Genomic DNA, 23,772 nt, shown 5'->3' with positions numbered 1-23,772 from the left:
TTCTTCCCTGGCAGTGCAACAGACTCCAGTCTTCCTCCCCGACGAGATCCTCTCTTCCCCCGGACGAAGCACCGACTTGCATCCGCTGCCAGGAACAACTGCCCCCTCTGGAGTCTTCTCACCACTTTAAGGTACCGTGTCCGCCAGGTCTCCCTTTCTAAAGATTGCTACAAGGTAATAATAATCCCTTAACCTTCTGGACTGGGTTGGCCGCCTTGACCTTCTAATGGGTCCCTTTCTTTTGGTCCAACTCTTTTTTTGAACATTTGCAAGACTCTTGTGCACTTCAACCGTGTGACCTTGGACACCTTTCGTTCTGATCTTCTTATAGTGGATCCGGCCTTCTGAACTCTAACTTCACGGTTTTACTTGCCTCCCTCTCTTGTTTTGTTCTTATGAAAGTGTTAGGATCTGTTTCAATTTATACTCTGCTTTTCTCTCCCTTTTAAAACGAATTATTAGAGTGCCATCTACGTTAAGCGCTCACTGCTGTCTGAAAATAAGTGGGGCTTTACTTAAGACTTGTCTAAAATTCCTCTAAGAGAGTGTATATCTTTTAGTGACCGTGTTTTTTAATTGCTTACTATTAGTGCCTGTGTGTTTTTCTAGATGTGGTTTTAAATAAATAATTATATCTCTTTTACACCAAGCTCTGGTCAGTGTTTACTTGTTCTACTGTGCTCTTCTGACCTATTGTGAATACTCTGTATACTGCCTAACTCTTCTCGAGGGTAGTCTTACTGCTCAGCCACAGCTACCAAGTGAATCTTTGTGGTACAGACGGCTACCAAGTGGGTTTACTGCCAAACACATGTGGTCTTAAATCTTTTGCAGTGGTCCCAGAGGGAACTGCACAGGTTTCTGCCTAACAGCCTGCCTCCAACAGTGTGCCAGCAAGTGTTGCCATGCAAGTGAACAGATGGTCTTGGTTTGCTTGGGGAAATTTGTGTGCACATTTCCTCTGGTACGTTACCCTTGTTGCGATGCTCTGTGGTCTTAGGCACTTCTGCAGGGGTGGGCTACTGCGATGTGGTGTCTCTTTTGGTTTTTCTGGATACAGGGCTTTTCTTGGTCGTTGGGGTTGTATCACGTCTCTGTGTAGACCCTAAGCCCAGCAAACCCCACTCCTTCCACCCTCTAGGGTCACATCAGGCAGTGGCCGGACCGCCCAGCCTAGTGACTCGATTTCCAAGGATGGTGAGCTCCTCTGACTCTCTACAGAAGGTCATGAAAATGAGATCCATAATAACTGTTATTTTACATTATATATAGACTCATTTGCCTGCATCTATCTTGGAGCTCGCTGGGATTTCACACGTCTCCTTTTTCAGACTGGTCCATCAGCAGAAATCAGAGAGTGGTATATAAGTCTGTGTCAAGCTGGAGTTAAGCTTGCTTCATGATTAGAAATTGAAAGGGAACCCTGCAAAGCAATGAAGGGAAATTGCTTTCATCTTCTATTTGGGATGCAAGTTATTTTGGGTTACATAGGGAAAGCAGGTGCTACCCTTTGCTGCTAGCAATCCATGTGCAATGCTTTGTAACCCTTGGTAGTTAACAAATTGCTATGCTTGATCGTTCCACATGAGGTTTGCTTTGAGCTATTGATTTTTTTAAGAACACTTGAAATTCTTGAAGACACTGTTTAAAGACAAGTTACAGCAGTGTCTTTTCTGTAGAGACTGGATAAGAAAAACCACTACAGGCACATTTTGATAAACTGTGGCAGATGCACAGCAGATAATCTGCAGGGCTCCTATCGTCACCATTCCTCCACTGTAGCTCCTTAGTCCCCGAGAGGATGCCACACGTGTAAGAGAACAGCAAGTCCTTCAAGGCCTTGGAAAATTGAGTAAATGTCATTAGGGAGTTAATCTCAGCTTTGACCCACGTAGCTGGGCTTACGTTGAATGGGTATTTTACTAAAAACACATTGGCAATAACTAACACCAAAAAGTCGGATATAGACGTAACAATAAGTAAATGAGGAAGAAAGGAGAGGAAATGCCTGATAAAATCTCGCATAGCAGACGAGATGAAATATGGGTCATTAAAAGAAAAGTTACATGCTAGCAGAACCTGGCACAGCTATCAGACTTGCTTCTCCACAAAATGGCCGACAGCTCTCAGTTCACTTCAGAACAGGGGCCTAGAGGCAACCTCTGCCTCCCCATATGATGCCTGCCAAAGAATTGTCAGCAACCCCAATGACACTGACCCGCTCTAGGAAAACATAGGTTTCAGCTGCTCAAAGATGACTTAATGATGAAACGTATTCATTAAACAGGGAATCATGCAAAGGACGGTAAACTTACCTGCTCTCCAATTGAGATGCACGCTTTGGAGTCTAAATCTCTAGGCGGCCTGTGTAAGAAACAAAATGGAAAAGATTCAATATGAGTAGTGAAGCTTACAGACATGGAAAGTGTGTCTCGGTTTTATTTTATAGACCTCAGAGCCAAGCTCAAATAACCGTACCAAGTGGATTAAATCTAGCAGAGAAATAGGGCATGCCTTTTTTTAAAAGCTCCTTAATGCAGATGGGGGGAGGCGGGGTCATTCCATTTCAGATCTTAGGGAGGTCCACATTTCTAAAAACCCATCTTTTCTAACTGTTCCTTTTTTTGCATTTCTAGGATTTGTTCCCCCCTGAATGTCCACATGTGGTTAGCACATAGACACTTAAGGGCCGTAGTTACGCTTTATAATTTTCGTTACATTACATACATGACATTTCTCATGAAGATTCATTTCGGCTTCTTTGGTGGCCCATACCCGGTCGCGGAAAAGGTCCTTTCTGCCCATGTCTCAAGTTCTCATTTTGAGATCGTCCTTTAGTGATTTATAGGATAATCAGTGGCTCTGCACAGCTAACAATCCATAATATAGCACAATAACACATATTAATCTGACTTAAGCCTAGAGCAGCCTTTTCATGCTGGTTACACAAGGAATGTTTTCACAGCTGGACACGTTGCTCACTGAATTCATTGGCTGCTGCAGCTATGGGTCATACATTTCCATCCTTCAGTCCCCCAAGCCTTTCATCCCTCTAACATATATACAAAAATTAAGACATGTCCGGGGCAATATACATTTTCTTAGCACTGACGCTTCGGGTCCCTGCGTATGAGCACTAGCAAATGAATGATTTGTTTGGCGGTAATAGGTGGGTGAGCAACAGTGATCAACACTACTTCCAGCCACACCTTGTCCTGCCTCACCACCCAACTATCATTGACGATTCGGGGTAGGGAATGCCACCAGAGGCCTACACCAAGCTGATCTGCTATCGCCAGATGTAAATCCACATAAACAGACAGCCAAAGATAAAGGGAATCTGCAAGCGGATGGGTGTCAGATGTTGGGACAAACATGAGATTCTACACCCTTAAATATTAAGCCCCGCCTACCCGCTTGCAGAAATGTTATGGTGAGAACCCAACACAACAAAGCCCCAGAAATTCAGCTAAAGCCACTTGAATTTCACACACCCTGTTGTAAAGCCTATGACCACAATGATGATATCACAGATGACACCCCTGATGATATCACTGGTGGAATCACTGTTTACAGGATATATAACACAACTGATGACATCTGTGATGGCAGCGGACACAATATCATGTATGCAATATAAGCACTGATTAACTAAATAACAATTTAGGCTGCACCCAATGCGTTGGCCAGGGCTGTGGGCAGAGTGCATGGCTGAAGGCCATCGCTAGTTAATGTTGTACAATATACAGTGGGCATGGCCGAAGGCCATAGATTGTGGCCCCTTATTGTGTTACAATATACAGTGGGCAAGGCCATGGCTAGTGGCCGATGAGCGTTGGAAAATATACAGTGTCCCTTAATGTGTTCTAATATACAGGGGGGATGGTCAAAGGGCGTGGCCACAGGTGAAGGCCACGGCTGGTGTCCGATTACTGTTGTAAAATATACACTGGGCACAACCGAAAGTTGTGGCCACTGGCCATGGCTGAAAGCTATGGCCGAAAGCTATGGCTAGTGCCTATTTAATGTGTTAAACTATACAGTGGGCACTTGCCATAGCCGGTTAGTGGTGTAATCTAATCAAAGATTCCATCAGGGATGCCTTTGATGATGTAAGTAGTGATGTCATCAAGGATGTCATCGTTATGGTCATAGGCTGCACAACAGCAGGCGTTAAGTTAAGGTGGCTTTAGCTGAATTTTAGGGGCTTTGTTGCATTAAGTTCTCACCTTAACGACCCTGCAACTAATGTTTTTTATTCTTGAAAAGAAAAAAAATATATATATATAAGAATGTGAATCTAAGCAGAGTCACAAGCTCCAGAAATAGGTATATATAAACCGGACAAATCCTACAAAGGAGAGCCCGCATTCCTTACTGTTTGGCGCAAGCAGGGCGATATACGCCTGGAACTGACCTGTAGTTAGGAAAGCCCGGACAATACCATTATTCTGGGACACTGAATAAACCAATCTACACCCTTAGTATAGTGCCCCTTCTTTTTGTGACAAATCGCAGCTGTTAGGCAAGATTGTATGCAGTACCCTTTGGGTGCACTACAACAACCCTGACCTCCTGGCAATAGGAACCCAAACTTTGGTATAAGTCTGTACTACACAGGTTGGTAGCGTGTTGAGTAGCTAGGCTTATCTCAAGAGGGGTCAATGTGAGCTGTAGGGGAGTCACACAGAGATTCACAGTGAGAAGTATTCAAATAAACTCTTACACACAAGGTTTCTTGAGTAAACAATTATTAATTTATTTACCAGTCAGTTATAATAAGCCTTCTTCAGAAGGGAGCAATATAAAGCAATACACAAATACACTCCAACAATGCACACTCTAAGTCTTCTAAATCAGCCAATACCCATTTTTGGATGTTACACAGGCACTACCTACACCCGCAGGTGACTTCAATAGCTAGGGTGCTGTTGGCATTAATATATCACTGTTGCATTTAGAATATTCTCAAGAGTAGTGTTAAAGGATAAGAGTTCAGAATAAAACAAGTATTCACACAATTAATCTTAAGTAGTTAAGTACTTTCAAAACAGCCCCCCAATGCAAAGTTAGTTAACCCTTTCCTGGAAGGAAGGCAAAACACATAAGCAGAAGAGAGAAGTGTCATTCAGGGTGACAGGCCAGCCAATGTTAAGTTAGCAAAAGTCAAGGTGAACTGAGGCTCTTCTTGCAGGTAAGTAGAAAGTCTTTTCCAATGTTTAAAATGTCTTTGTAGAATATAAGAAAATCAAAGTAGGGCCACAAGCCGATTAGGCTTGTGAAGTAAAGAAGCGGATAGCAACTCTGCACATGGAACCAAGCAAGTTTCCAACGAGTACAAGTGGTTACACAACAAGAGGTAGGTTCTCTTAGACTTTACAGTACCTTTAGATTGAAGAAAAAGTGTGGCATATGATGTCTGTTCCTAGGAAGCTCTGCAGATCTCACTGTTCCTGGACCTCAGTCTTAGGGACAAGAGGCAAGACTTCTGAAAACTTCTGCACTGCAATGGGACGGTCACCGCTCGCAACCCGCAAACTTCAAACCAATGGCTGTTCGGTGTTTCAGCTCCTCTCGTCTACCGCAAACAGCAACACTGGGGTTCCTGTCTATCGAGATGGGCTTTCCTTGCTTCTGGGGTCCCTCACTCTGTTGAGGGGGCTCAGGCTCGGTCAGTACTGCTTCCTGGGAGTCCAGAGGATCTTCCTGGAGTCTTTGGGCAGCTTAAAAGCAATGCACACAAACTGGTGTTCCTCTCCCTGGCTATCCGGTTCCAGCACCGACTGCAGTGGATACTCGACCAGCGTTGAGAGGATGTACAGGTGGCTTACTTTGGAGTTGATTGGTCCCACCAAATCAAAGGGAGAAGTCGTCCTTGCAGGGGGTTCTCTGTCAATATGAATTTGGAGTTTCAGCACAGCAGCAGGGCTTCATCGGGCAAACCAACGGTCCAAGAGTTGCAGCAGGCGTCCTCTTCACGTTCTTCTTCGGATTCCTTCGTCCAGTGGTCGACTCTGCCTTCCAAGCCAAAAAAGCCTCAACCTTTATGCAGCTTGCTCCCATTCATTCAAGCCTAGCTGTCAGTCACCCAACAGGATGGCTGTCTTTGCCGGACAACCAGCCGGCCAATCACCTAAGAGTGCATTCCCGTCTTCTAGGAGACTAAGCACAGGGGGCTTCGGGCACCTCCGTTGCTTCCTGCCCCGCCAGACACCCTGGAGCCAGAGGCAGACTTCACTCGTGAATCCTGCCAAAGTCAAGATGAACAAAGGGACCAAACCTGGTTTGGCGTGCAGAATAAATCTCAAGAAGGACCTTTCCACAAAGAAATGACGAAAAAAGAAGACCGGGGCCATTTTGACCAAAATGGCAACATGGGTGCTTTACCGTGGCTGCGAACGCAGCCCCCTGTAAAATCCCATAATGGTAGTAAAAAGTAAACCACTGCCACCAGCCATTCAGTGAGGAAAGGGTAACATAAAAATGTTACATGAAAAGCTTAAGTAACCCCTCCAGCACCCTATTGTAAGATAGTGTGTGCTGGGTCTAGAAAGTTACAAATGTAAGTAAAGTCAATTTCGCTTTACTGCTCAGGGAAATGGTAGTTTATCCCAGAGAAGGGTTTCAAACCTTTGGGAAATCTAAGAGACTTCCCTGTGTCACTGCACTAAAGGGGCTGTGTGACATAATGTAAAAGATGATGCCTATGGAGTTTGTCAGACTCCACAACCAAAAGGAGGAACAAGTTACTTACCTGTAACTGTTGTTCTCCAGCATGGGTTTGGCATGGATTCCCATGCTCATGAATATTCCCCGTCGTCAGGCTGGGAATCCTCGGTAAAGAAAAAATCAGTATCAGTTTCGTTTCTGATCTGTCTTTCTTAGTAGTAACCAATCGGTGGTCCCAGGGTCATACTGCCCCCAGCCAATGACTGCCCTCTCCCTAAGCCCCTCCCCAGGCAGCCATCCTCAGATTTGGTAGCACGTAAAGTTGCAGTATGACCAAGTGAAGAGCCGCAGAGGGGTAGGAGGGAGGGTTTGCATGTGAATCCATGCCAGACCCCATGCTGGAGAACAACAGTTACAGGTAAGTAACTTGTTCCTTCTCCAGCATGGGGTCTGGCATGGATTCACATGCTCATGAATATAAGAATAGATAGCATAAACACATGCACAACCACGGGAGGTGGCAAGGCTCAACATTAAGCATTACATAAACTCAACATTAAGCAACTCTTACCTCCTCACCAGGCCCACCTTCGGGCTACCAGGTTACACAGCACTGCCTTGCCGACCCTGGACTCCTCCCTGGAATCCTGGTTGACGCAGTAGAATCTCGGGAAGGTATGTGTCGACCTCCACGTAGCAGCCCTGCAGATGTCTAGCATCCAGCAGATGTACGCCAGACAAGACGCTGTTGTAGCAGCGATCGCTCTGGTCGAATGGGCTCTCGGACAGCCGGGCAACGGTCAGTTTGCCAACCGGTGACAGTGCATGATGCAGCCGGAGAGCCATCTGGAAATGGAAGCCTTCGAGAGGGCCTTCCCTTGGTTCACAGGTCCAAAGTTCACAAACAGTTGTGATGTCTTCCGAAAACTCTTCGTGCGGTCCACGTAGAACTTCAGCGCTCTAGCTACATCCAGCGAGTGCAAAGTCCTCTCGGCCAGCGACAAAGGCGACGGGAAGAAAACTCGTAACACCAAGGGCACGTTGAGATGGAAGTCAGACGGCACCTTGGGCATGAAGGAGGGGTGCGTCCTCAGCACCACCCTTGTCTCGTGAAAAGTCAAGTATGGAGGCTTGCAGGATAGGGCCTGGATCTCTCCCACTTGTCGTGCGGAGTTGATGGCCACAAGAAATGCAGTTTTCCATGACAGGAACTTCAACAGTGCCGAATGCAGAGGCTCGAAGGGCACCCCCATGAGCCTGGTCAGCACCACGTTGAGCCCCCGGTTCCGGGGCTGGAGCCTTCACCGGCGGGAATGAACGGAACAGTCCCTTCATACTCTCCTTCACCAGGCGATGAGACCACAGAGATGGTCGTTCCGTAGTTCTGGTGTAGCGGGAGATCGCCGTCAGATGTATTTTGATGGAGGCATGAGCCAGCCCCGCCTTGGCCAGCGACAGCAGGTACGGCAGCACTTGAGGGGCCGTAATTCACAGGGGGTTAATCTTCTGTGCACGGCACCAGACAGAGAACCTCTTCCATTTGTGTCCATAGCACTTGAGAGTTGAGGATGCCCTGGCCTTTGCAAGCATCTCCTTGCAGCCCGCCGGGATATCGTACCCTCAAAACTCAGTGCTGCAGGAACCAGGCCTGCAAGTTCAGCGACCCTGGGTCATGATAGAGAATGGCGCCTCCTTCTCTGGAGAGAAGATCTGCATCCATCGATAGTTTGACTGGGGAGGAAGCTGACAAGTCCAGAAGGTCCGGTACCCAGATCTGTCTCGGCCACGCCGGTGCGACGAGGATCATCCTGCACTGGGACCTCTTGAGTTGGTTGACGAGTCGCAGTAGCAACGGCAACGGAGGGAACGCATACAGGAACAGGCCATACCAGGGGAACAAGAAAGCATCACCCATGCTCCTCGGCTGGGGAAACCTGCTGGCGAACCTATGGCACTTGGAGTTCGCCGCCGTCACAAACAGGTCGATCTGGGGTTTGCCCCATTGACGTAAAAGCCGATCCACTTGGTCCTGACGCAGTTCCCACACGTTGTATGAGCGCAGCTCCCTGCTGAGCGAGTCGGCGATGGTGTTCTTTATCCCTGCTAGGTGGAAGGGCACCAGGAACATCCCCTGGGCAATGGCCCAATGCCACAGATCCTGGGCCTCCTTGGATAGGGCCGGGGACCTGGTTCCTCCCTGCTTCCGGATGTAGGACATTGTGGTGGTGTTGTCGGTGAAGATCCTTACCACCGTGCCCTTGAGGGACGGGGGAACGACCTGAGAGCCCAGAACACTGCTCGGAGCTCCAGGATGTTGATGTGGAGTGACCTCTCCTCCGGGAGCCAAAGGCCTCTCGCGGGAAGATCTGAGGTGTGCGCTCCCCCAACCCTCCAGGGAGGCATTCCGTCGTCACTGTCTCCTGGTGTGCTGGGGTCTGAAAGTCTGTGCCTGCCGCGAGGAGCGCGCGGGTGCCCCACCACCGAATCGCTTGGCGGAAGACCTTGTTGAGCGGGATCTTGTCTTCAAAGCTGCCCGCCGCTTGCATCCAGCGGGCGTCGAGGAACTCTTGCAGGGGACGCATCCGCAGCCTGCATAGGTGCATCAGGTAGATGCAAGAGGACATCATGCCAAGGAGTGACTTGATGGACCTCACCCTGGCCATGTCCGTGGCCAGCAGGCGCTGCACCTTGCCCATGATGGCCTTCGTCCTTTCCTCCGACAGGGAAGCCAATCGTTCCACTGTATCGAGCTTGTCTCCCAGAAACAGTGCGACCTGCGACAGAACCAGGTGGGATTTGGGGAAGTTGATGGAGAATCCCAGGTCTGTGAGCAGTTGGACGGTCTTCACTGTGTGCTCGACGGCGAGCTCCCTTGTCCTTGCTCGGATGAGCCAATCATCCAGGTAGGGGTAAACCTGGATCCCTAGCAGGCACAGCCGCACCGCCACTGGCGCTAGGCACTTGGTAAATACCTTGGGCACCGACTTCAATCCGAATGGCAGGGCCTTGAATTGGTAGTGCCATCCTTGTACTACGAATCTGAGAAACTTTCGGTGTCCTTTTAGAATGCGGATGTGGAAGTACGCATCCTCCAAGTCCAGCGACGACAGGAAGTCGCCTGCCTCCAGCTGTACCAGCACGTGCTGGAGGGTGACCATCCGGAACTTCTGGGCCTTAATGTATTTGTTCAACCGACGCAGGTCCAGGAAGGGGCACCAACCGCCTGTCTTCTTTCTGACTAGGAAGTATCTTGAGTATACTCCGGAGCCCCGGAGCCTCTTCGGGACAGGCTCGATGGCCCTTTCTTGAGCATCGCCCTTACTTTTAACAGCAGTTGTTGGATGTGATTTTCCTTGCTGGCCACGGGAGGAATTCGGGGGCACTTTAGAAATTCGAGAGTGTGCCCGTGGGCCACGGCATCCAGCACCCAACGGTCGGTGGAGATGGACTCCCACATGTTCATGAACTTCGCCAGTTGGCCTCCCACCGGTGTGCTCAGGTGGGGGCCCGACGCCCCAGCCGGTTCAGTCCTGCTTGGAGGCGGCCTTGCCGCCCTGGCCTCCTTGGCGACGGCGACAGGGTCCTCCTGACTTGCCGCACCTTCTGTAGGCCTCTTGTGACGAGGAACGGGCTGCCTGGCGGTACGTCAAGGAGCCACCGCCGAATCCTTTGGAGGCACCTTGCTTGCCTCCGGAGTTCCGAAAGGGTGGCCGTTGTTGCTGCAAAACTCCCAAGGCCCCCCCCCCCCCCGTCTCCGTGTCGGTCTTGATGGCCTGAAGCGACTCATCTACTGTTTTTCCAAACAGGTTGCTCCCGTCGAAGGGCATGTCCAGAACTCTGGTCTGCATGTCCTGGCGGAAATCTGTTGCCTTGAGCCATCCCCGCTGTCGAAGGCAAACACTAGTGCCCAACTGGCAGAACCCAGTGTCCGCGATGACCATGGCCACCGTTATGGCATGGTCTGACGCCACCTCACCTTCCTGTAGGATCCCCAGGGCCTCCACCCTCTTGTCATCCGGTAGGAAGTCCGGCAGGGGGGCAATCTTGTACCACAACTCCCTATCGTAGCGGGCCACAATCGCTAGAGCGTTGGCCGCCTTAATTGTCGTCGCCGCAGATGAGATGGCTCGTCGTCCCATAGCGTCCAGTTTCTTTCCCTCGCCGTCAGGTGGAGAGGTTGAAGTCAAAGCCGTCACCCCCGCCGCCTTCTTCTTGGCCCCCACCGCCTTCTTCTTGGCCGCTGCCGAGACGACCAAATCCGGGGTCGGCTGCACCCTGAGGCACAAAGGGGCGGAATCGAGGACCTGGTACTTCTTCTCATACCGATCCCTCTTGGCAGGCGTGGTGGACAGGTTCTTCAGGAGAGAATGTCCCTCATCACAGATGTCGTCAGGCAATGGCACAGCGAGGACAGTCTTCCTCTTGGCCTTGCGCTGTTGATAGAGGAAGCCTTCCTTCTTCTGTTCTTCGGGGCAGAGTTGGAAGAGCTTGGATGCCCTGGAGATCATGGCGTGGAAGGAGCCAATTGCAACAGGCGGGCAGGCCCGACGGGGTGGTGATGGAAGGCCCATCCCGTCGTCACCACTGTCGTCACCCGTCCCCGTCGTAGCCGTATCTGTTCCAGTGTCATCCCTAGGATCAGGAGAAGGAGATGAAAGCTGAGCGGGCCGTGAGGGCTGGAAAGGAGGGGGGATGAACTCTCCTCTGCTTGTTTGGAGGGCTTCCCGACGGGCCCGGCTCGGCTGGGTCGTCCGTTGGGGGTAGAGGCAATCTCGTCCTTATCTCCGTGCATAAGGTTTGGATTGCCATCAAAATGGCCGCCGAGTTGTCCGGCAATGGCTGCGACGGGCGCGATGGATGCTCCTCCTCCTCGGGAACCTTGTTAGCGCCACAGTCGCTTTCTTCGTCCGCCTCCTCAGGGTTCCTCCCGTGGGACTGGACCTCCTCAAACGTCTTGTTGAGACCTTGCACGACTTCAACCTGCTCCTCCTCAGAGGCTGTATCTGTGTCCGTGATGGCCATCGGCCCCCCCTCTTTTTCCACCGGGGTCTTCACAGGGGTTTTTTCGATGGGCTGAAAAGAGGATTCCCTCCGTGGTGGAAGGGAAACTCAGGGCCCGAGGTAGTCTCCACTGGGGTAGCCTCCACAGGCTTCGCCAGGGCTGTCACAATTCCCTCGATAGAGGCCATAGCCGGGTGAATCAGGGCCTTCACAACTTTTGGCATGCTTGAGGCCTTTACCTTGGAGGGAGGGACACCTCGGCTGTTTCCGTCGGGATCGACTCGGTCTTCTTCAGAAGCTTACTCGGGATCTCTGACTTCCTCTTCCCCGAGCCAGAGCGTTGGCTCGTGGCTGATGGTGTCGGTGAAAGTGAGCCCTGCCTGGCAGCCGAGGAAGCCCAACCGTCTGGCGCTCCCGGTGCCCGCGGACTCGCAGTGCTTAGCCTTCTGTTGGGCCCCCGTCACCAGAGCGCCCTCAAAGGACTTAGAAGACAGCTCGGACCTCTTCTTCTTCTCACCTACCGCTGGGCTCTTTCCTTCCAGCCAGTTGGTAAGGCGGATCCGCCGATCCCTCATGGTCCGCTCTGACATGTTCTTGCAAAACGCATATTCCTTCTCCACGTGCGTTTTGTCTTCATGAAGGCAGTAGAGGCATCTAGAATGTTCGTCCTCCTTGAACACATTCTGCAATCCGCATCCAGGGCAGTTCCTGAACAGCTTGGATTCGGGTGTCGAGCTTCCCTTGTCCTGGGCCATGTCCACGGGGTAGGCCTCAAGGTCTTCTGAAATCCTCCAAGAAGCATACTCGACGAAAACTTTGCCCTTGAGAAGTGAAGAAAATTCTGAAACGGGTCCCCGTTGATAGGAAGTAGAAACGGTGGAGCTCGAGGTTCGATTAACCGAAAAATAAGATTAAACTCTTTGAAAAATCACAAAACGCAGTAAAAGCTAGAGAGCTATAGCACGAGGACTCCCAACACTTGAACGTGCAGTAAAAATCTGAGGATGGCTGCCAGGGGAGGGGCTCAGGGAGAGGGCAGTCATTGGCTGGGGGCAGTATGACCCAGAGACCAGTGATTGGTTACTACTAAGAAAGACAGATCAGAAACAAAACCGATACTGATTTTTCTTTACCGAGGATTCCCAGCCTGACGACGGGGAATATTCATGAGCATGTGAATCCATGCAGACCCCATGCTGGAGAAACACAGTGTACAAACTCATACTAAAATACATGAGAGAGTGGGAAAAAGGGTCTCACTTGCTCCAGGTTAAAACATATCAAGTCCTCAAAAACCAGCAAAGTTGCTGGGGGTCTCTAAGGTAGAGGGAATTAGCACATTTCTGAGAATTCTCCCTAACAGCGGGATTCAGCCACTTCTCCCCAGAGGGGAGCCCCTTCTTATGAGACTCAGGAGGTGAACCCGCTATGCAATATTTCCTCTACACGTGGTGGAAAGCAGGATCTCACAGCTAGAGACTCCCCTCTTGGAGATGGGGACTCCTGTTACTAGAAGGAACTCCATTTTCATACAATTAACGAGACTAACCAGAAAGTATTGATAAAGCCAGAATCCTCCTACATGTGTTACTGTGGTACCATTACTGAGGATCCAATGTGAAGTAGGAAATGAGATGAGTAAACACCAGAGAAGAGGAGAGATTGAGAACCTGCCTGACACCGAGACGAGGAAGTCCAATAGAGTTGGTCCAAACCTACTCCAAACACAAAGGAAGGACTATTGTGTGAGCATGAAAATGCCTTGAACTTGCAATACACAAATCGGAGGAGCAGAGTCAAGAAGGAGAGAGACTCTGGAGTTTCAAACGGGTCAGAAGGAGAAACAGTTGCATGAGAATCGCCTGTGTCAAGAGAGCCTAAGGAGAGGCTCTGTGCCCAATTCGAAGGGACTCGCCCGTGGAAGGAGGCGGCCAGATCACGGAAGGAGAGAAGGAAACTGTGCCGGTGCTTTTCAGGAATAGGTCTCCCAAGATGTTCCGGAGAAAGAAGTGAACCTGCAAAGGGAAATATATGGGAAGTACAATTACCAGGAGAAGGAGGGAGAGGGAAGCCCTCTCCAAACTGGTAGAACAATCCAGGAGGTATTTCCTGAGACGTACCGGATGAGAAGCACAGAAGTACCAAAGCCACCCTGCAAAGACTAAATGAAGCAGCTTGGTGGCGGAGAGAAGCCATCCAGTAGACACATGCCCAAAGCCAAGAAGGTAACAGATGGAGCAGGAGACTTGGGGAGAGGGGTGACTGGAGCAAGTGGCGACCCCCTCACTGGCAGTTCATTAGGAAGAGTGAGCGTTACTATGGACTAAGCATACTCGTCCCAGTAGTACCAAGAGTATTAAGAGGTGCGAGTCTTACTATGGGACTAATCCTACTCATCCCAGTAACACCGGAAGCCACAAGAAGAGTAAGGTTCACTAGGGGACTCTTCTACTCATCCCAGTAGTATCAACGATCATAAAAGAGTGAAGATAAACCCTTGGTACACGATCCAGATCTCAGGGAGATAGAGGAGAAACTGGGAGACACAAGAATTAATCTCATTTTAGAGAAACCAGCACTATCAGAGTAAGAAAGTATTCATTGACAAGAACAAAGTACTGAGGAAGACAGGGGTCAGCACCCCCTGAGGAACGGAACAGATTTTAAGGAGATCAAAAAGAACACTAAACCACACTTGGAAAAGTCCTATATCAGAACCGAACTAACTGGTAAAGAAAATAGAAAACCGCTAATAAGGATTTCCTACTGAATGTGAACATTAATTGGAAAGACATCTTTCTGCCCAGGGAAAGAGACTCATTCTCCTGGTCTTTAGTTGTTTAGTATTAGTGGCAGGCTGAGACCAGGGTAGATGTGTGACTGAGGACAAACATTCATTTGGACATTTACACTGACGAAGAGCACTCTAGTTTAGTTGTGTTGAGTAGGGCTACCCTTAAATTAGGGAAAGTAAGGCCTTTTTCCTTTATTTTTAAATACAAATCAAGTTGAACCTGGTGAGGCCTGCTACATCTCATGCTTCTGACCCACCACATATTCCAAGTTGCATACCAAAGACTGTGCAAAAGCCTAAAACCACAAGAGCACGGATAAAACAAATGTGTAAAGTTCTGCACTTTTCATTTATGTCGTGTGTGTGTGTGCTCGGATGATCCTCCGTCACAGTGCAAGTCATTTGGATTGACTTATGAGGTGTCATGAGCAGCATATGACGGTGCCAGAATGATGGTTGTGATAGGATTGTGGCAGACAAGTTGTGCTTGCTTTAATTGGTGAATCAGTGGAGATTTGTTGTTTTGAGCCACAACAATAACATCCCTTTAACAAAAAAGTTTTATTGAATTTCAACTTTTTAGGTGATCTTAACCAGAACACTGATTTTAATGGTTTTTCAATGGTAAATACAGTCATACTTACAATACCCATTTGGAAACCTGCATTCTGGATGGGTCTCTCACACAAAGGAATAAATCCCCACTATTCGAGCCAGGCATCTGCATATGCCAGTCTCTACTGCTTCAGGCTGACTAAAGAACACAATCCTGGTATACGGGCATCCAGTTTTTGAAGATGGCCACTTACACAATGGATAGTCACGTGATCCCTCAGGTCTTCGAGGCAAACAAAGACAACCTCCATTTTGGTGAATGGCGGAGTGGGTCAGAAAGGAGCCAGCCAGGTAAAATGGATTCTACCATGTGAAACCATTTTACACCTCCAAAAAAAGCCACCACCAGCTTTGCCACATGAGTAACAAAGAAGGGCTACATTATCTGGAACACTATGGGGATACACCTCCCTTAGAGTCATTAGGAATCTTAAAGCAAATTACATAAAAACACAGAGCCACATACTCTATCTGGCTTTGAGTTAAGCCTGGCTGGGAGCATAAAGGTCCAAAAACCAGTAAAGCTAGGAAATGTACAGGGGGCTTGGGCTACCATATGAGGTACAAAGTGTGCTTTCAGGGGCAAAAGTCAAAGTTGCCAAAGGCTTTGTAGGATGAGTCTGTGAAGATCATCAGTTAATTTTATTTATTTATTAATGTGATACTGTTTTTTAACAAAGAAAAAACGTTACACATGAATCAATAACAAATCAACAAATTCATTCATAAACATATTCCTAAACACAAATAATATACACTTAATATCTCAGGAGTGACCTATATACATACATAGATCTTTTCCAGTTCAACCAAAATTATGTATTATGGTTTACCGCCTCAAAGGAACAAGGCCCCAGAAAAGTCAATTTGCATTACATGATTTTCAATATGTCATACACAACCAAAAGAGTTATTCAACAGAATGGTTTAATAGATAAATAGATGAGATGAATTGGATGAATTTCATTACATCAATCAATTGAAAGGTTTCTAATTAACACTGTTATTAAGAAGATGATCAACATGCAGCCACACTCTATATAACGACAAGTGAAGACTGGGACTGAGGGTATTTAAACATAAATGCCAGAACCCCTTGTCCCCAATATTGTTTAAATTGCAGACATGCCTATCATAGTGTTTATTAAATACAGAAACCATCGCTGTACATTCTGTCAGTATAGGTCTAGCTGTTTCTGGTTCAGCTTGCCTAGTACATATTCTACAGAAGCAATCTTTTTTGGATATTGAACGCTCAGAGTCAGTGGCTGCAGGTGGTGGTAGGTGGTTGATGCGCACGAGTAGTATAAAACGCCTTGGATTAACAGAGGGACATAGGTTGAAATATTTCTGGGCCTTTCTGTAAGTATATAACATGTGTGTAACAAAGTTATAGATTTTCAGATTCTCTAAATGAGCAACATTATTTTGACAATCCCATATTTTCAAACAATGTCCTAATTGTTGTTTCAGATGTTCAAAGTCGTCCCCCCATTTCGGAGACCAGTCTATTGCTTTAAACAAGGCAGCCATATCTGTTGCAAATTTGGTTTGCTTATTCCTACGAATATCTTCCTCAATACACATCAACAAGGGGTTAGTAGAAATATTACAAATTTTAACATACAATTCGGCCCTCTTTTTGATTACCACAGATTTCAGGGATAAGATCCCCAGCTCCAGTCTCAGAATGGCCATGGGTATGCCCTGGGGGAGGCCTAAAAGCCTCCTCCAGAACTTCCCCCTCAATGATCTGCAACCAATCTAGGGTCATGTTGGCCAAAGACTAGAGGCCATAAATTATCATTGGGACCAGACACAGGATGTACAGTTGGCACGCCCCCCCCAGATGGAGTACCCGCTCTGAGTACGCGTTAATTGGCAAATTCATAGGCGTTAACTGTGCGGCCTTCATTTTCCGGACTTGGTGAGACAGTTCATAGTTGCCTTTGTTATCGAATTCCATACCTAGGATATTTACATGAATGAGTATATTGAATCTCGATAGATTTTTTTATTCATACGTGGACGGGCAACCTTTCCATGTGCATATAGTAATATTTCAGTCTTGTTTTGATTGATGACTAATTCATTTATTTCAGCGTACTCCCACAACCGTTCTGCCGAACAGAGCAGTCCGCTGAATGCATAAGCCATTATCGCACAGTGACTTGTACCTATTTTGGGAGGGCAGTTGTGTACATCCAAGATAAATTTAGGTATATTAGAAACAAACAAGTTGTAAAGCAGGGGTGCAGTGACACATCCCTGCTTTGCACCACTACTCTGCCCTATTGGACTGGTCATAGAACCTCCCGTATCCAATCTCAATTGTACTGGAGAATTACTATGAAGAGTTTCAAATAATACAACAAGCCCTCCGGACGAGACAGCATTTCCAACTTGTGCCACATCATATTACGATTCACAACATCAAATGCTGCCTTGAAATCTATGTAGAAGGCATAAAGAGGTGGACTGTTAGGCTGCAGCGCATTTACTCCGAAAGTAAATTTAAAGTTCATTATAAATAAATTGTGAGAGGTCGAATATCCTGCTCTGAAACCACTCTGAAAACGATCCAAGATCCCCAAATTATCAATCCAAGCTTGTAGATTCTGCAGTACTAGAGAGGCAAACATTTTACCAGAACAATCAAGCATTGACAGAAGTCGATAATTGCCGGGTTCTGTTAGATTCCCTTTTTTAAATACTGGGATCAATAGCTTTGTCTGCCAAGTGGCGGGAATTCTGCCCTCCCTGAATATTTAGTCAATCAGGATTTTTAGGAGATTAGCCCAGAATAAAGGATTCTTTTTCATTACAATATTGGATAATCCGTTAGGTCCCGGGGCTCTAGAGGATTTTAGTTGGCTGATCTTAAGTATTAGTTCATCCACAGTAACTGAAGGGAGGGAGAACTTGAATAGTTCGGGGTTGGGGGGGGTGATTCGTTTCCCGTACCATTACGGTTTTCAATGTATTTTTCCCATTCTGGTGTACTTAGGGGTTTATCTGGGGTATAATCCTACTCCCCGTGCCGTCCCTAAGAGTGCCCAAATATTTCCTTGAACAAAATATCTTTACAATATGTTGCCAACTTGCATGTTTTTTGTCTCTCTTCCGTAATTTGAGCCAGAAGCGATATTTATTTTTTAGTTTCCTAATTTCATTGCGAGTATCCATTATTGTTCTGCCACTGACTCTTATTTTACGAATGTCCCTTTTCAATATACGTTTAGTGTCCCGAATATCTTTATCAAATACCTGGGATGTACGGACATCACTGATCGTTATCAGGGACCTAGAAGTGGCACGATTACCAGAGAAGGTATAGATCCATTTTTCTATGTCCTCTAATGGCATAGAATTAAACAGGCTAGAGTAATTCATATCCCAAACTTTAATTGTTTGGCCAGCCTTTGCTATATTCTTCCCAGACCATATTATTCTAGTAGTGGCATGATTAGTTAGGAGGTTGCCTGTTTTTATAGTACTAGGGGCATGGTTTATCTCCAATCGTCAAGATTAATGCGTCATGATCACTCCAATCATTCACATGTACATTCATATCATTAACAATCATAGTGACCTCACCACTAGTGAATATATATAGTCAAGGCTACTCTGCGCACTCCCAGCCCTCCAGGTGTAGTTACCCGGGCAATCACTACATGTGCGCCCATTGATTATTTCAAGATTCCAACCTCCAAAAAAACTCAACCACCAATCCCCCTCAGGGTCATTAGTGCTATGTTCCATATGACTATATGGTTGCAAAAATTCATTTGAGGTGGTACCACCGCCTCCTTTGATATGGCAATTCAGATCACTGCAGCTATTATAAAGTTGCCCTATGTCTCTCTCTTCCAAGAAGCGAATAAGTCATTTAGCTGTTCTTGAATAGATTCTCTATGGAAAGCACCAGGGGGATTATAGAAATTCACTAACAGTATGTTTTCCCATACTCCCTGAACTATTAGCTTAACTTCAACAGCCTTAACATATTCTTCGTTGGGAGTGACAATTTGTCTGGAGGTAATTGTTTTCTCAACCACTATTAAAAGGCCTCCAAAGGGTCTTCCGCACTTTTCCTTTGAAACCAAAGTGTGATATAACATATATATCTATAACAATGGGAGAGAGCAACCATGTTTCTTGAAGCATGAAAAAAGAATGGTTCGTAATAAGGGGTAGAGAACCAGACTGTGTAAGCAAGTGTTTAAAACCACGTGTGTTCCATGTCAATAACGAGCAAACTCAAGGTTTATGCAACACTAACGGTAAGGCATCAGCTGGCCAATAGAGGGTATTTTGAATGTCACTCATTTGCACTTGTTTGCCCTCCGTCAGGGTAGGCTTATTGCATTTATTGTTTTTGAGAGTATTAACTTTCATAGAGAGCAAGGGATCTTCTGCCTCCGGATCAACATTCAATCCTAGACCAACTTGTGCCAAGCTGGTTTTATGACTCTGGATGTGCTGTGTTGTGCTGAGGCTAGTACTTTACAGTGTAGTGCCGTTACATTAGGATTATTCCCCTTTAAAGGTTCCACAAAAGTAAAATCATCAGAAAGGATCACTCTAAGTTGCGGTATCTTGTGTAAACAGGAAAGCACTGCTGACCTTGAAACCCCTCGTTTTCTGATTCAGATTTTTTAATATGCACATTTTGTTACCATCCTGCGAGGAGACCCTGGGTGTGCCTGGGTATTCCACCTCTAATACAGAATACTCCTGTTTCTTTATCTTGGGTTTACCACAGGAGGTGGAAAATGTATTTATACTAGTATCAGTGCTGTCAGAAAGGTCGGAGGCCTGGTTACTACTGTTAACCACTGATATCTCATTGGTCTTTTCAGTCAATACCCAACTAGTAAGTGTTCCTGGACCTTTATCCAGACACTTTTTAGTCTTAAGGGCTCTTTTCCGTGATTTTTTAGATAAAGGATTAGCAGTTTCTGTTAGGGATAATTCTCTTATAAGGCTAATTTCCCAACCCTAGTGAGTCCCCCAGCAGCTTTGCTGGATTTTTGGGGTTTGTTTTTTCTCCTGCTAAGAGGAGACTCTTTTCCTCCCACTCTTAGGCATGATTTGAGGTATGTCTTTGGCTCTTTTTGTGCTTATGGGCTATGGGGTCTTTTACTCCATACGGTAGCATCTGTTTCTGTGTATGTGTTACACAGCACCTTCAGTGCAGTAACCCACGGGTGTCATAGTGACCCCCAAACATAGACTCCATACCCGGGGACTGACTACTGTCTCCCAGGGCATGTAAAGTCACCATTGACTTTACTAGTCCAAAATTGTGAACAGAACCAGTACAAACCATCATATTGTGGAAGTACTGGAAGGGTTCATTCGATTGCCCTGGGTCTGTTTTCAAGGGGGCACTGTCCAGTCCCCCCTTGTCGAGTTTCTGGCTGGTGGCAGTGGTTACCATGCAAAATATTCCACCGGAATATTTCCTATGGGATTTTCCCATTGATTTTAAACGCACCACTTTTTGGTGCAATGTTAAAGATACCGCCAGTTTATTTATTTAATATTAAATCAACGGTTGGGTCTTTTTGCCAGAACTCTTTTCTAAAATGACGTTCGTGTCCGTCTCTGTAACTCTAACCAAGGTTGAGTCCTTTGTTCCACTTTTTGGCGGCCTTCTCCACAGAAGCCCTCCAAATGGTGCCACTGTGTCTGGGTTCCACAGGTTGTGTGGGGAGGGGAATTGGCACCCTGGACTGCGTTGCCTTAGCAACCCAAGTCGCACTCTATTCTGATTGGCACAGTGGTGAGCCGCCCGGCTCACCACTTAGTATGTTTGAGCAACAGCTAGGCTGTTGAATGGGTGTTTTTCTGCATAAAAGCAGGGCTTTTGGGACTGAAACTTCAGAAGTCGCCACAGGACCTAAGAATCCAAAAAGGGAAGAAGCTAAGCCATCTGCAACGACGACACCACCGGTGGAGCCCTGCTGCAACAACCTCACCACTTTCCCAACGACAAGAGATGACCTTCTGCTGAACGAGTCTTCTTCCTTTGAGCTGGTGGGATCAACCAGTTTGCCCCTTTCGACTTACAAAGACGTCTCTTGGTCGAATCACCCGTGCCAAGCACCCCGACGGCCGGATAAGCAAGTTTCACCACTTTGACCGCAAATAAAAGGAACGCACCTTTTAACCGACGAACTCTGCGGCTGGTTTCATCCCTGGGCAATGCAACGACTCCAAGTTTCCTCCTCGACGAGATGCTCTCTTCCCCTGGTCGAAACAACGAACTGCAACCACTGCCAGGAACAACTGCCACCACTGGAGCTGCCTCTCTCTTTAAGGTACTGTGTTCTGCCTGGCCTCCCTTTCCACGGATTGCTAAAGGTGACCCTTAAATCCTTGGCTTTCCAACTGGGATGGCCCCATACCTACTAACTTTACTTCTTGAATCACCCCAACCTCTTTTGAACATTCTGCAAAGACTTTTAGTGCATTTTAAACTGCGTGATCTGGGGCACATTTCGCTTTGCTCCATTTAAAGTGGGCCTGGCCTATGAACTTTGGCTCTACAGTGTATACTGCCTTTATTCCCTTGCTTTGAACTTCTAAAAGTGTTGGGAACTGTTTTATTTTTATGCTCTGCCTTTTTCTCTCCCTTTAACTTAACTATTGGAGTGCCATCTAGGTTACACGCTCACATCTGTTTTAACAAATAGTGGTGCTTTAACTCTGACTTGTCTAATAGTTATCAAGGGAGGTGTCTATACTTTACCTGACTGTGTTTTAACTTGCTTTTGATTTAGAGTGCTAGTGTATTGCCTAAAGAGTGTTTTAAATAAATAATTATATACTTTTGATACAAAGCTCTGGTCAGTGTTTGTTTGCTCTACTGTGTTTCTAGCCCTATTGTGTATACTCTATATACTGCCCTACTCTTCTTGAGAGAGGTCTGACTGCTCAGCCACAGCTACCAGGTAAATCTGGGTAGTGCAGACTGCTACCAATTGGGTTTATTGCTTACTTGTGTAGTCTTAATCTTATTACAGTGGTCGCCAAAGGAACTGCACAGAATTCTGTCTAACAGTTTCCAAGGGCTGTGATGCTACTGGTATCTGGGCTTTTTTTGCAGCAGCCTTTTTAGCCCTTTTCTTCTGCTTCCGAGAGAAGAAGGCCACAGAATTTTCAGTGGATTCTGCTGGCATCTCTTCAGATAAAATTATTTCTGCATTTGCTGGAGCAGCCTCCGCGGTTTTATTAGCCGGCGCATTCTCTGTGGTTTGCCCGGAATCCTGCAAATTCAGCCTGAGTACCGTATTCACGTGGATTCTTCCATATAACTTCAAAATAATTTTAAGGGCAAATTGCAACGATGACATGGACGCTTGAAGGTCCGCTATCGCGATTGCCTTAGATAGGGATACTTCAGCTTGTCGGCTTTCATTCAGGGTAGCCGAATCCTCAATATGTATTTGGAGATTAGGAGATTCTGAGAGCCGCCTCGTGGCCACTTCTGGTGAGGGACCAATTTCAGAATGTAATGCCTGCGCCGCCACTGTCAATACTGCTTTTTGTGGATTATTCTGCTTCTTCTCATTTGGTGATGCTCCATTAGCTCGGGGCGGCACCATCGAACGTTGGATTGAGAGACAAAGATCCAACAGAGAGTTGTTATCGATGTCCTCATAGTTCGTGGTATCAATGGGAATCAAGCCATTATGTATAGAGGCAATAGTTTCCTCTTGCGCCATGTCTTTGGCAATGAGCGTTGAAATAGTGCCGGAATAGTGCCACATTCGCTCGGCAGTGCAATAGGAATGCACGGTACCCTATCGGTGCCAGGAGCCGACGTATCCTCTTTTGGTTTGCCCTTATTCTTCCTCAGATTGTAATTAATTTAGCAGTTCTTGCTTTAGGGGGCATGTCAGGCGATTTCAAATAACAATAAGACCCGGTAACGGATAGACACGAGGGATCAAAGGAGAATATTCTCCCGCAGTCTCCCACTCGCTACCCCAGGTGCTGCTCATGCTACTTGCCGCATGGTTGCTGCGGTGATAAGTTTCTGATGGTTTTGGCCACTGGAAAGATCTATGTGGGCGGAGAGGTCCGTCCCGGCACTCATCTGCCTCGCCTGCCCACAAGTGACCACGAAGGACCACTTCACCCCATGCGCGCTCCGCGCCTTAATGGGGGTTTTATGCTGTTGATGTAAGTTCAGTTGCTGCAGCTCCTCCTTACTAGTAAACACTGTAGAAAGACTCAAAACGTTCAGAATAGCCGTTCACGAAGGACCACTTCTACGCCACTTGACCCCGCCTGTTAATTGTAGTCTTAGGCTTGTAGTGCCTTTTTGTTTTTGGTGAATTCTGGTGGAGTAACCACCAAAATATTGCCAGCACATTGCTAATGTAAAGAAAAACTGTAAAGGGGAGTTTGGGAGCAGTGTATGGCATTGGCGATTAAATGACCGAAGCACCGGCCAGGCCTTCACCTTCTCTCTCACGTCTGCCAGCCTTCTGCTGTTCCGGGGAGCTGTGTAGCGCTCCAAAGTTGCAGCAAAATAAATGCACAAAACTAGATGTGAGTTATATTTTCATTTGTATGCACCAATCCTTTTTGTCAGTTCAACTCCTGTCATACTATTATTAAAGTCGGCCGTGGAGTGATCTATGTTCTGCTCTCTGCAAAGGTCTCGTCTGGCAGTGCCT

General features: G+C 47.0%; 1 protein-coding gene across 1 annotated transcript in view; it reads right to left on the bottom strand.

Annotated features, from left to right (window-relative positions):
- The window catches only part of MAP2K6 (mitogen-activated protein kinase kinase 6), a 563,107-nt gene that overhangs the window by 215,155 nt on the left and 324,180 nt on the right, over positions 1-23,772 (bottom strand). The window contains exon 3 of the mRNA XM_069655081.1: positions 2,316-2,364. Coding sequence (XP_069511182.1) covers positions 2,316-2,364 — 49 coding nt within the window. The remainder of the gene's footprint in view (positions 1-2,315; positions 2,365-23,772) is intronic.

The sequence above is a fragment of the Ambystoma mexicanum genome, chromosome 3q, assembly GCF_040938575.1.
Source record: "Ambystoma mexicanum isolate Mex_15411 chromosome 3q, UKY_AmexF1_1, whole genome shotgun sequence".
Lineage (NCBI taxonomy): Eukaryota > Metazoa > Chordata > Amphibia > Caudata > Ambystomatidae > Ambystoma > Ambystoma mexicanum.
The sequence above is the reverse complement of the archived record's forward strand: the minus strand, read 5'-3'. Positions and strand labels throughout refer to the sequence as shown.